The 14,453-nt window shown below is 38.1% G+C and overlaps 1 protein-coding gene across 1 annotated transcript in view; it reads left to right on the top strand.

The window, feature by feature from the left end:
* Nucleotides 1–14,453, top strand: part of LOC107698519 (PR domain zinc finger protein 5-like) — an 80,931-nt gene that overhangs the window by 28,894 nt on the left and 37,584 nt on the right. The window contains exons 11-14 of the mRNA XM_016499541.1: nt 5,925–6,009; nt 6,097–6,254; nt 7,379–7,472; nt 10,097–10,257. Coding sequence (XP_016355027.1) covers nt 5,925–6,009; nt 6,097–6,254; nt 7,379–7,472; nt 10,097–10,257 — 498 coding nt within the window. The remainder of the gene's footprint in view (nt 1–5,924; nt 6,010–6,096; nt 6,255–7,378; nt 7,473–10,096; nt 10,258–14,453) is intronic.

Genomic DNA, 14,453 nt, shown 5'->3' with positions numbered 1-14,453 from the left:
CTTTTTTAACGTTAGTTAGTGTGTAATGTTGCTGTTTGAGCATAAACAATATCTGCAAAGTTACAAAGCTGAAATTTCAATGCAAGCGGAGACATCGTCTTTTAAAATTCTGGCAGTTTAATGCCTACAAAAAAATAAACCCCACCCTCGGGAAATGGCAACAAAGGGGGCGAGGCCATGCTGCGCCGTTTTAGAGAAGAGGAAGAGAAAACTAGAGGTGCACGTAAAAATCGTTCAGCTCAGCTCCAGCAATGAACTGTTCCAATTATACACTTATTTTCACATAGCTATGAGAAGTGTTAAACATGGCAGTTGCCGTACTGTATTAAAGCTTTAATCAGGATAAAACTGAATATAAAAAGCTAACATAAGACAGCTAACATTGACAACAACAAACAAAAAACATAGGCCTACCATTAAAAAGCCATGATTGCACAGGTTCTGCACGATCTTCTTCAATAATATCCTCTACGATTAGACGCGCACTAGAGGCGCTTTAGCCAATCACAACACACTGGGCTAGCTAACCAATCAGAGCCCATCGCCTATTTCTGAGGGAGGGGCTTCATAAAAGAAGGAAAAGATCAGTGCGTTTCTCAGAGAAGGGACAGAGCTGTGTTGAATAAAGGTAAATTATGTGGAAAATATATATATATTTTTTAAACAAATCATTAACACATGTTAGACTGCACCCAATAAACACAATAAAGTCTAGAAAAAAAACAGTGAACCACCCCTTTAATTGTCACGGCTTGCTACTGTGAGGAGCACGGAACGAGGAGACCAGGAGTACAAAACAAAGGAGTTTAATATTCTTCTTCAGGGAATCACACGTAGCACAAGGAGGGGACATAAACAATTCCGGACAAAGAAACTCAGAACGGGACTCACTATAAACACACAGACACCAATGGGACACACCTGGGAGCAAATTAACTAATTAAACAAACACAGCTGGAAGCAAATTCATACAACGAGGACAGGAACAGGAAGGACCAAATAAGGAAAACAGGAACTAAACGGGAACATACACGTGACATTAATATTATGCTATTTTAGAATGTTTTTATAATATTTCTGCCCAGGCTCGTTGGAAATACGTGCCCAAAAAACATACCTATACATACGAATCACTGCAGTTTCTAGTTGAAATGAACACTAGAGGCAGTAAAACTCCGTTTATTTTAATTCGTTTTCTCACAAATTATGATTTACAGAGCGAGAGTGCCTAATTTTCGCACAATTCATTGCACAATATGTTTTGACTTCAAAACAATTTTAACATGCTGTGAGAGTTGACACTTTTCAACGTTAGCGTCACATATACAGCTTCATGTGTATGGATTTTCTAACGCAGTAGGTTTGCTCAGTAGCTCACACCATACGGCATTGCTCTTGTGAGTTGAAGCGCTCCGATATGAATCACATGAAACTACGGGTCGACAAAACAGCTCAAACCCACATATAAGTAAGTTAAAATACCACAGTTGCATCAGTGAATGTGTTTTTATAGCATTCGTCAACACTATTGGGTAGGTTCAGGGTTGGGTTTGGTGTAGGCGGTATGTTGTTTTCCAACACGATAGAGCATTATGGTGTGTGCACACCAAAAGCAAATGTAATTTTTTGCATGAGTAGATTACATACAAAGTCAATGCAAAGATGCGAATAGACGCGAATTCGCACCAGGAGAAGTGAATGACATGAATTTGGCGATGTGATTGCCGCGACCACACGATAAACGCCTCAATCGCATCTTCCGCACAAGTTACCAAACATTTTCAACTCGAGCAGAAAATTTGCATGACGTGTTGTCACGCAAGCCAATCAGCGAAGAGCTTAATGACACATCCAGTGTGACACATCCGGTTGTATCAGAAAATGAAGGAAAGCATTACACAATGATTTGCGCAAGTGACACGAAAAATTTGTAATCTAGAGCGATAACGTGATGCGAATAATCACACTGTAAAAAGTAATGAGTTGAACTTGGAAAACCTGTGGAAATTGATATCATGTAACAAGACAAGGTCAAGAGTATGGCCCAGGGAGTGTGTAGGCCCTGTAACCATTTGAACAAAGTCAAAAGAGTGAATAAGATTTTTAAACTCTTTAGCAAGTGGATTTGTATCGCAGCATACATGAATATTAAAATCACCAACAATCAAGAGTCTATCAAATTTAGAAACAATTCCACCTAAAAAAATCAACAAACTCATGTATAAAGTCTTTGTTTGTCTTTGGAGGACGGTATACAATAGCAATCGCTACATTTTTGTCCCTTTTTAGATTAAATAACAGTACCTCAAAGCTGGAGAAAGTCTCAGATTTTATAGTCCGACAAGTGAAGCAACTTTTAAAAACACATGCTAAGCCGCCACCCTTTCCAGTTGATCTTGGGCAGTTTAAAAATGAACAGTTTGAAGGTACAATTTCAGAGAAGGGACTCACATCCTCAGTTGATAACCAAGTCTCAGTCACAAATAAAAAATCCAGATCGTTTGTTGTAAAAAAGTCATGTAAAATTAATGTCTTATTCACCAACGATCTAGCATTTATCAGAGCCATCTTAACCTGCCTGACTCACCAATTGACTGAGCGGCACAATTTAAAGGTCGAAGATTCCTGTGATTTGTTCCTCCTCGACGAAAACGAACCAGGGACGACCAGGAACTCGGAGGAACTTGAAGAACCTTCGGAATCACAGGCCGAACATATTGCTGAGGAGACTCCAGTAATCGCCGCGAGACGAGGCGATCACCGACGAGCTCAAAATCCGGGAAAGCCGTGAGGGGACCTCGCGTAGACAGCCGCGCTAGATGTAGTTTTATCTTTACTGCAATTCCTCCCCGCTTTCCTCTCCGTCTGCGGCGTTTCCTCCGGGTAAAATCCCATGGCATACGACGCAAACAGGTGGGAATGGACGCCAGTACAGGTGGAGGTGGACGATTAGAATCAGTTTTCTCTGGAGCGGTGTTTAATAAAACTTTTACTCCACTCCTTAAATTAAGGAGCTGTTGCCGGTCATACACTATAAGTGTAGGCACCGTTTGAGTCAGAAGAGAGCTTAGACAAACAACAAACTGTACAAAGAACATAAAGAGCAGACGGCCAGCCACACACATCGGCGCCATCTTGTCCGTCTATCCTCGGATAGACTTCCGATTTCCAGTGTAATTAAGTAAATTCAACATATTTGTAAAAATCAGTTATGTTTACTCGCTTTTCTTAAGTAGATTCAGTGATTACTTTTTACAGTGCACTTTGCTTTTGGTTTGCACACACCATTAGCCTTTTAGCAACACTTCCCGTCTCGGACGTTTGAATTTTGAACCGCCGAAATACGTGCCTGAAGCAGAGTAATAAAAAAGTGACCACAGTCAAGTAATAAATGTGTGTTTTAGTGCCATTCATTGGACATTTCACTTTGAAACTGCCGCAAAATGCGCAGTAAGTATGCGCATGTACGTAATATCGATGTTGCAGTAGGTTGAATTATATCTGTCCATTTAGTATAACCTTTATTCTTTATCAAAAGAAAGTTAGTTGAGAAGCTGATCAATTAACGTTTTAGGTAATGTATGCATACATAACACATGCACCTTTCTCAACTCGTTGACCTTTTTCCTGGCTTTCCATCCATCTCCATCTTTGTCTGTATAATAGATGTCAAGTCTTCCTTTTTGCACCAGACCGTGTCCATCCGACTACAGGTCGTTCGTTGGATAGCCTGCGAATATGATTTGCTCTGTGAGAGTGAAGACTTGAAAGACTCTGTAGAGTCTCTTCCACATGCAGACAGTTTCTCTATACATTCATAAACTGGCATGAGAAGATTACAAGTGCCAAGCATTTCACAGAAAACTAAGCCATCAGAGCTTGTAGCTCTGCTCTCAGTATTTAAAGACACAAAGAGAAGATCTTAGTAATGAGTTTCAGTGCTTTAATAGAGTGACATTTCAAATTAAATGACTATACAAAATCAGATGTTCACAGTAGCGTCTGGTAAGATGGACCAGTCCAAACCCATAACATTTCTGTTTGTTCAAAACACAAATTAAAATTTTTTTATTGAAACCTGAAAAAATTCTGTCCCTCAATTCCATCAAAACTTTGATGCTTCAAAAAGTACAAAAGGAGCAAACAAGTACAGTTGATCTTCCATTTACCATATTTGATGTGCTCAATACATGCATGCTGATTAACGTTTACTGCAAATGTCATCAATGTTTATATGAATATGGATTACTTTTACACTGTCTTCTTGAATAGTCAAAGTATTGGTGCATTTTGTGATACAGCTTACCCACTGGCACATCTTACCCCACCCTGCCCTGTATAAGTCTTTATAGGTTCTCACACAGATGATGTTTAAACATACTATTTACTTTACATCTTAACTTTTAACAAAACACAATTTTAAGGAGCCATCACTGCAAAAAGGGCAATAAAATACCACTGGAAAAATCCCTCAGATTTATAGTTGACAACGACAGATTATTCACAGTCGTATAAAACTTCGGTGAGTGTTTAATTGGACAATTACTTTGTGTAAAACCACTACATAGTTTCAACAGTGCAATCTGAGCTGGACTGTCAACACTATTTTATACAGTGCTACAATGCTACTAATTGCACTAGCAGTAGCTCAGACAATTTCATATATCACAGCTTTTACAGTAACAACTTGTAGTGGGAAAGTTTGTGAGAAAAAGCCTGTTTTTTATATTACATTGTATTGTGCACAAAGCTTGAAACAAGAAAACAATTGCACACGCTCCCAGAATTCTCAAGTTATTGAAGTTCATTGAATCAGCTCATTCTTAAAGTTCTAAAATGATTGTTCATTTGAGTCATCACTCAATAGTGTTCATTACAGCATGTAACAAATTTTTATCTATATTTACTTTAGTATACTAATGTTCACGCTTGATGTTAAGGTTGCTGCTGCCTCTTTAAATGGCTTCAATGTAGGTGGCTTTATGTTAGAAGTTTGTAGTGCAGCCAACTACACTTCAAAAGAGTTAGTAGCTACAGATTTCTAATAATTTAAAGTAGATAAACTACATTTTTAGAAGCTTGTAGCTCGGAAAGATAGTGTTTCAAAGTACTTCAACACTGGTTTTACATCAAGCACTGTGACACATGTGGCGCCTTGTTTTCATCATACTGGATGAAGTAGCAGAGAAAATGTGACAGTTTTATTATTGACCGTTTATAATTTTCAACGGAAACTGACTGGCTGGAGTTCACAGTAATTTGTACCTCCTGATTCCCTGCGAGAAATCGGACTGAAATGTGAACTTTTGTCAGCTGAAGAGCAGAATTGTGTTTAGCAGCGGAGTTATTCAAAACCGCTCAGAAGTTTAATTACATTTCCATCTGTCCATGTGTGTGTGTGTGTGTGTGTGTTGTCCTCTGTGAGTTGGGTTAAGGATATTTTCAAGGTCACACACCAAGAACAGGCAACTAAATCCCACCCAAGAGTTCAACAATCACCCTCAACGGTCCATTAAAAGACCTCAGATGTGTTCTGGTCATTACGTTCATACACAGAGCGCTCGATTCTGGTCTGGTCTGTCAGTGCGTTGTACTTTGTGGTTACTAAACACAATTGGTGACACTGAGAGTTCACTGTTTGAAAGTTATTGTTTTGAGCCCTCAAAGGGCTCTCATGTCATTTCAAACAAAGGATTTGTGAGAAACGTGTTTTAGTTCCATACAATGGAATTGAACGGTAACCGAAATTGTTTGGTTCAAAATATCTTCTTTTGTGTTTCGCAAAAATAGGAAAGTCATAAATGTTTGAAGCGACATGAGGGTGAGTAAATGATGACAGAATTTTGTTTTCTTTTTTAGATCGTTCACTGTATTGTTTTGTATTTTTTGTACATACAAAATACATTTTTCTGCTGTGTTTTCAGGTTCATGAGATATTTGACTGTACTGACTGTGATAAGAAGTTCATCTCCACGAATCAGTTGAAGCGACACATGATCACACACTCTGGTAAACAACACACACTACATACAAGTAATGTAATTACACCAGCAAAAGCTAGTTTACTAAGATGTTGTATTTGCGATGTGTGTGTAGAAAAGCGTCCGTACACCTGTGACATCTGCAGCCGAAGTTTCAAGCGTCTGGATCAGGCCACGGCTCACAAGATCATCCACAGTGAGGATAAACCCTACAAGTGTAAGCTGTGCTGGAAGGAGTTCGTCCACCGCAATGTCTACAAGAACCACAAAAAGGTACCAGTCAGTGTGTGTGTTTGTTCTTGATGTCTTGAGAGGCCTTCATTAGTTCCAGTTCAAAGTCAGGCAGAGCGGCAGAATTAAACAGGGACGACATATGGTTAGACGGATAGATTGATCCGACAGATTTTTGGCCAAATAAACTGCTGGCATCTTATCTTAATGGAGATCTGAAGCCCAATCAGCCACTGTGGAGCCTAATCAAAACCTTCAGCCTAACCCTGACCTGTAGTGACCCCGCACGACCCCTGACCTTTACACCCGGCAGATAAACATTAACCCCAAAACCCCACACAGCTCTGAACACAGAGAGTGTGTGAAAGAGAGAAAAGAACGCAGAAAGCAACTTTGAAAACTAGAGGGATAAGACAACATTTACTTTCCTAATAAATGACTCTAATCAACAATAAATGAAAACTTTGAGCTTCTGTTTACCATATTTGATGTGCTCTATGTATGTGTTGATCAGACTGCCTAAATTAAACCTGCTCATCATATAAAGTGAAAGTGACTTTTATTAAACTGTTGGATTCATATGGATTGCATTTAAATGGTCTTCATGAACTTTCTGAAGTGTCAAAATTTTGGGTAAGCGGACTTAAAGCGGAGCGACAGGAATCTGTCAGGTTTCATTAAATATCTTAATTTGCGTTTTGAAGATGAATGAAAGTCTTACAGGTTTGGAACTACGGGAAGGTGAGTAAATGATGACAGAATTTTCATTTTTTGTTGAACTATCACTTTAAGTGCACAATAACGTTGATAGCCCTAAAATGCATTTTGTAGGTTTTTATTTATTTATTTATTTTCCACGAACCTCTACACCCATATTTACGGTCCACTGGGTTGAAAAGCACTGTTCTAGGTCTTTGCCCGTGTGTTGCTCTGTGGTTTCTATGGTGTTGTGGGTGATTAATAGGTGGCTCATACAAGTCAATATCGTTCATCAGTGACAATCATAAGTCTGAAAAAGTAACACCAACCTTTACTGAACGAGGCACCAAAATATGTCACATTATGGAAGTTTAATGCATCATGAATGGTGTTTCATGTTGTTGTTGATTCATTAACGAAACCTTCAGCTTCTTAAATCACTTCTCAGACCTGTTTTCTGTCTGCAGACTCATTCAGAGGAAAGGCCTTTCCAGTGTGAGGAGTGTAAGGCCCTCTTCCGCACCCCGTTCTCCTTACAGCGCCACCTCCTCATTCATACCAGTGAGTGTCTGTATTTGTGCATATACTCGTGAGTAAATGTGAGCAACTCAAAGCATCCTGACGCTCAAATCAGACCCCGTCCAGACTGACATGAGCCTCTCCATCGGCCCCCAGCGCCCCCCGAACCCTGGGCTCTGTGTCTGCGGGTGCAGGGGCTCCTGGAGCCGACGGCCAGGCAGGATGGACCTCAGCGCTGCTCTGCCCAGTCTAGACTGATCACACTGAGATTATTGAGCTAGAGGAATTTCCTGCTGTCCTCCCCAGAGACTCTCTCTCTCACACACACACACACACACACACACACACATATATAGAAATACTGGGCTAACACTCTTTTATGTATCTGGAGGGCAGGGGTTGCGCAGTGGGTTTGTGTGATGTGTGCTGCATTTACAGTGTGTGTGTGTGTGTGTGTGTGTGTGTGTGTGTGTGTGTGTGTGTGTGTGTGTGATCACTTACGGCCCACTGTGACATAATCTGATCCATCTGTGTCAATATTTGGTTTTGAAATAAAGCTGTTTTTGTGACCATCTATTAAACACACATTATCGTTTTTAAAAGGCCCAAGTGGCTCAGTAGGGTAAGTCCTCCACAAATATTTCACAAACACCTCCCCCCCGTGCGTGTGTGTGTTTGTAGTTTAGATCATCTTCAGTGCCTTTAGGCATAGTATCATTTACACTAAATCAAAGATCAATATTTACATTGCAGAAGCTATTGACAGATTGACTAGTCTTTTGTTATTATTGGCATTGTGCTTGATCACTTGACCGATTAACAGAAGTGTTATCTCTCCCACCTCCAAAATAAAATTCCAAAATATTTATGATTTGCAGATTTCGAGTATATATGTTAAACATTTTATAGCTTAAATGTGCATTGCAACTGCTATAATTAAATTGTTTAGCTTATGCACTACAATTCAAAGGTTTGGGGTCAGTAAGAAATGTATTTTATTTTTTTTAATTTATTTATTTTTTTTTTGGAAAGAAATAATACTTTTATTTAGCAAGGGTGCATTCAATTGATCAAAAGTGACAGTAAAGACATTTATGTTACATAAGATTTCTATTTCATGCTGTTCTTTTACATTTTCTATTCATCAAAGAATCTTGAAAAAAAAAATGCCACTGTTTCCACAAAATGCTTAAGCGGCAACTGTTTTCAACATTGATAATAATCAGAAATGTTTCCGAAAACCGGTGAAATATCGGGTGGTGTGTACTGCCGAATGTCCAGCAATTCGTCTCTGGTGAAACTGATTGCAGGGATATAACTAAAGACAGGACAAACTAACAAAAACATAAAAACAACTGCGGAGCACGCCACGGAGGCAGCCATCACCGTCGGCGCCATCGTAACAAATGATGAGCTTTGCATTGCATTTTATTAAAATATAAAAACAGTAATTTTAAACTAATATTTTTTACTGTATTCTACTGTATTAACATTAGTTAACTACATTAGTTAACATAAATCAATAATGAAAAAATACTTCTAAAGCATTTATTATTAGTTTATTAACTTATTTTTCAACATTTACAAACTATTAAAATCAAAAGTAGCATCTGTTAATGTTATTTAACTGGCCTGAGCTAACATGAACTAACATGACCTTATTGTAAAGTGTTACCAAAAAAATCTTCCCAACCGAAACATTTGAATGGTTTAGTGTAAATCTGCATTATATGCATCTGTTTCAGTCACGTGACTTTTCTGCTCACCTATGACTATCAGAAGAGCAAAGTAATGGTGGTGAATACAAAAACACAATGTACTGCAAACTCACATTTAGATCTGACTCCATTCAGCCCACTTTTCAAAATCCAGTCAATGAAAAGATAAAATCAAGACTCATCTTACATTCTGTTCTTTTTGGATTTTGTTTCACATAGAAGCAAAATGGATTATGAATGCCACTTCATGTTGATTGATTATTGAATGATTCTTTCACTGAAGACAGTCACAGTCAGTGGGAACATATCTACTATAGGATTTTGGACCAGCTACCAAAAATGTTTTAATGCAGAATGCTGTTAATGCTTAGGCAAAGAATACAAGCTAGTCTCTCAATAGTCCAGGTTTTTATAACCCAGCGTTCAGTCCGTTCCGATTAGATGCGGTGACGTGTTGGACTCGATTCAACCGTTTATAGACCAGAACTAGAGTTTTGGCACAGCCTCTGCGTATTTGCATTGTTTGAGCAGAAGTTTTTTTTTTTTTTTACAGCACAATACTGTATGTACGATTTGAAGAAAGCTTAGGAAGAGCAACAGACTGCCTTCTTCTGAAAAGAACTGTGAGAGATAAACATTTCACCTCTTTTCCTACCTGATTTTTTTATCATTCCAACTTTCAAAACAACATGAAACAGAGGGTTGACATCCTTTTCTTCTAAAGCAAAAAGTGGCACATAAAAGAATAATGGAGCAATTTTGACTCTGAGGGCAGCAAAAGTGGGTTTGGACACAAAGAGAGTCCCTGTTAAGCTGCACTTTTAAAAGGGCCGTGGACATTTTTCTAAAGTTTGGCGTCTCAGGGGAGTCCGGGTGTGTGACGTTAGAATGGGATGCTTGAATCGCTGTGACTGCAATCATGTGCCTTTTCTGCTCTTCTCCGTCCAGGTGAGAGAACGTTTAAGTGTGACCAGTGTGACGCCACCTTCAAGCGCAAGGACACACTCAACGTGCACATCCAGGTCGTACACGATGGCCACAAGAAGTACAAGTGTGACCTGTGTGAGAAGGCCTTCGTCACGCCATCTGTGCTCAAGAGCCACAAGAAGGTGAGTTCAGAATCTCTGAGCTCAGAGGTTTGCCACTAAAATACAGAATAATCTGAGATTTCATCAGTGCCAAAACACTTTGTATTTATGTCATAAACTGACCCACACACAATCTGAAGTCGCAGATCTCTGCAGAAAGCTTTGGCAATTTGAAACTCTATTTATTCAAAGTTCTACATATGCCCTGACCAATACCAATAAGAGTATAAATGTGCGGTCACATTTACCGTTGTTCGACAAATTTTCACAGTCATTTTAATAGGAATCCTTACATGAGGGCGGAAGATTTCCACACAGTTTTTGCAACAGGTTCAAGATGAGCTGTGTGTGAGCTGTGATTTATACATCACTACATTATTGACAATAGACAATGATTCCTTTTGCCTACAAAATTTAAACAAAATTGCCCCTAAATATTATCAGCTCTGTGTAATTTTAAAACATTTAAATCAATTCCACAGAATTCCAGATATTCCCCTCAAGTCAGTCTGCACATCCCATGCTGGTCTGGTCACGAGTTTGCGTGCTCACACTTTTGACTTGATCAGCCAATTTAACATTTTATTTCATTTTTTATTTAATCTTTAAAAAATTCCGATCGGTTAATCATGACATCCTGTGTTCAAAAACCATCTATTTATAACATAGCTATGCTAGTTTTATATCTTTTAAACACTCTTCGCTGATTTTTCACATACAGTAATACAATAACTCAAAAATGCATGTTCATTTATTTATTTATTTTAGCTATGTAATAAGCAGCATAATGTACAATCAGTCAGTCAGTGTCACAAAGAGCAGAGCAATCAAGACGCCTCCACTTAAATTTTGTGGTGAAATTTGACATTTTGTGAGATTTACCCACTTTATGTTTTATGGAACAATTACAGTTTCAATATAAAAAGCAGTTAAGCTCTTTTATAATATAAGCACTTTTATTTCTCAGTTGAAAAGCTTTTATTTATTTTTCAGCTGGAGTTTGCTCACATATAATCCAGCACGCTAATGTTTCCAATCTGTTTCCTCACACACGGTGAAACTGAATTCCATTATCATCTTCCCTCCAATCATAACGGAGCATGGCTCGATCATGATTTATTGTCCCATCTACACAGAGGATGATTGTACTCACGTACCTTCAACTTCATATTCAATTTCATCTCAGATTTATACTTCAGTTAAATCACTTAATATGAACAGCAGCACAGTGACACCAAACTCTATATAGTTTTAAAGCCGTGTATGTGATTACAGTTGAGATAGCATGGGCTGAATTTGACATTGTGTCATCCAATTTCAGACAGGACTGAAATGTTACCTGCTGCTGGCACAAGAGTAAAGAAGCTTTATCATATTAAATTACTTTCTGACAGCATGAGGAGAATAGAGGCCCAGCTGCATGTCAGATACACTATTACTGATATTGTGATCATGAAACCTTATTGTGCACAATTCATCAGTGAACATTATTCAAAATGTCAGGTTTCAACTCTGCAAAAAGTGTTTTTTGGGGAATTTAAACTTCATTCATAAAGTTCTACATTCGCTCCGCCCCTTTGTGTATGTATTTATTAAACCAATAGACTAATTCACACAAAAACAAGCTGGGAATCTACTCAGGCCATCCAAGATATTGTTTCTTCATCAGATTTGGAGAAATGTAGCATTGCATCACTTGCTCAGCAAAGGATGCTCTGCAGTGAATGGGTGCCGTCAGAATGAGAGTCCAAACAGCTGATAAAAACATCACAATAATCCACAAGCAATCCACACCACTCCAGTCCATCAGTTAATGTCTTGTGAAGAGAAAAGCTGCAGTTTGTAAGAAACAAACCCATCATTAAGAGGTTTTTAAACTGTTAGTGTTTCAAACTGTTGCTTCTGTCTAAATGGAGTCTTCTATCTGAAATACTGCTTTCTTCGGTCAAAAAGTCCATCACCTTGGAGTGTAAAGGTGTGATCACCTTCACTGTAGTTTGGCAAATTTTCACAGGCGAAATCCATCCATTTCAATAGGAATTCACACAATCAACTTTGTGTAAGAGCAAAAGATTTCCACATGCAGATTTTGCAACATATTCAGGATAGAAAGCTGCTTGATTTGAATCTGTGTGAACATTATTCTGAAGACAATGTCAGTTTTCATAACCTTTCAAGCAAATCTGACAACTTTCTTGCCATCTGTAAGGTCTTTCGTGCTAGCATAACTAAAACCACATGGGTGGGGAAAATGTTTAAACAAGAACAGCATAGCTAAACACATTTCATTTATATTACAGTACAATATTTTTAAAGGGGTGATATGATGTTGCTAAAAAGAACATTATTCTTCAGTGTATGACAGTTAGCGGAAGTGAGAGAAAAGTGTTTACTACGTTTGAAATATGGATATTTTTCTTACAAAAACAGGGGGCCTTTATTCATCCCCCGGAGCCGTCTGCGGCACGTTTTATTATGAATGCGCGAGCTTTATTTGACGACTTGTGGACTGTTCAACTGCAACACCTGCTGACTGTAATGATAGAGCTTGGAATAGCCAGGACAATTTTTAATATAACTCAGACTGGATTCGTCTGAAAGAAGAAAGTCATATACACCTAGGATGCCTCGGGGGTGAGTAAAACACAAGCTAATTTTCATTTTGGGTGAACTAACCCTTTAAAATATGAGACACCAATGTTTCAGGACACAGAATAGGACAAGTTTATTTGATAACCATTTTATTTGGGTTTGTGTATATGCTTTGTTTTTTTTAAGATATAATTCCTTATTTCCAAAGCACTGTTAGATGCCAGTGTTTCCTTTCATAGCTGTGCAAAAATGAAGATATTAAACTGTCTTCTGATTTTTAATCTGTATTTAACCTCAGAGCGATCTTTAAATGTTTAAAAATGATTAACAGTTAACAACATTTGTTAGAAATTTAGAAAAGTAATCAAAGTAATCAAATGTAATCAGTTACACTAATAAATTAATTGAAATAATTACACAACTTATTACATTTTAAATAGGGTAACTTGTAACCTATTACATTTCCAAAGTAACCTTCCCAACACTGTTTATCACTCCTTCCCTATAATCTCTCTCTCTCTCTCTCTCTCTCTCTCACACTCTCACACTCACACTCACCCTCACCCTCACCCTCACCCTCACTCTCACTCACACTCACTCTCACTCTCACTCTCACTCTCACTCTCACACTCACTCTCACTCTCACTCTCACTCTCACTCACACACTCACACACAGCCATGATAGATGGATTCTGGGCTTTCTTTTTAAGCAAAAAGCTATTTTATCCTGAGTGTGTGACAACTGAAACTTTACTGTATTATTATGGAATTTCGTTTGTGTGTGTGTGACTGAGTGTGACTGTTCTTCACCTAAGACCAGAGTGTTTGTGTAATACGGTTATGTAAGGAATAATATACACAGTCAGCTGGTCATTATTGCAGAATAAATATTTTAATCCTTGATAAAGTCTCATGCTCACTAAGGCTACATTTATTTTATTAAAATACTGTAAAACAGTATTTTTTTGAAATATTATTACAATTTAAAATAACCGTTTTCTATTTGAATGTATTATAAAAATGTAATTTATTTCTATGATCAAAGCTGAATTTTCAGCATCAATACGCCAGTCTTCAGTGTCACATGATCCTTCAGAAATCATTCTAATATGCTGATTTGCTGCTCAAAACACATTTATTGTTAATATTAATGTTGAAAACAGCTGGCATTTTTTGTTGTGATATTTTTTTCAAGATTTATGATGAGTAGAACATTCAAAAGAACAGCATTTGTTTGCAACAGCAGTCTTAATAATAATGTAAACAACTGTCACTTTTGATCAATTTAATACATCTATGATGAATACAAATATTTATTAATTTAATTGACTTTATTATTACATGAGAAGAAATGAGAGCATAAGAAAGATAAGAAACATCTCGGTTACGTATGGTAACCCTCGTTCCCCGAAGGAGGGAACGGAGACGTCACGTCGGATGACCGACGAATTGGGTTCTTGCTTAGAGAGGCCAATCCACTTTGAGTGTAAACTAAATGAGCCAATTCACAATGGCATGCGATTATTGCATCCAGCTGTCGCTGATCACAGCGTGAGTATAAGTAGGCAGCTGGTGCAGCGCATATGCAGGTTTTCGCTGAGGAGCCGAGCCGTAACCGAGACGTA

Source organism: Sinocyclocheilus anshuiensis, unplaced genomic scaffold (genome assembly GCF_001515605.1).
Source record: "Sinocyclocheilus anshuiensis isolate Anshui unplaced genomic scaffold, SAMN03320099.WGS_v1.1 scaffold1830, whole genome shotgun sequence".
NCBI lineage: Eukaryota > Metazoa > Chordata > Actinopteri > Cypriniformes > Cyprinidae > Sinocyclocheilus > Sinocyclocheilus anshuiensis.
Note: the sequence above shows the minus strand (reverse complement) of the source record. Positions and strands in the feature narration are given on the sequence as shown.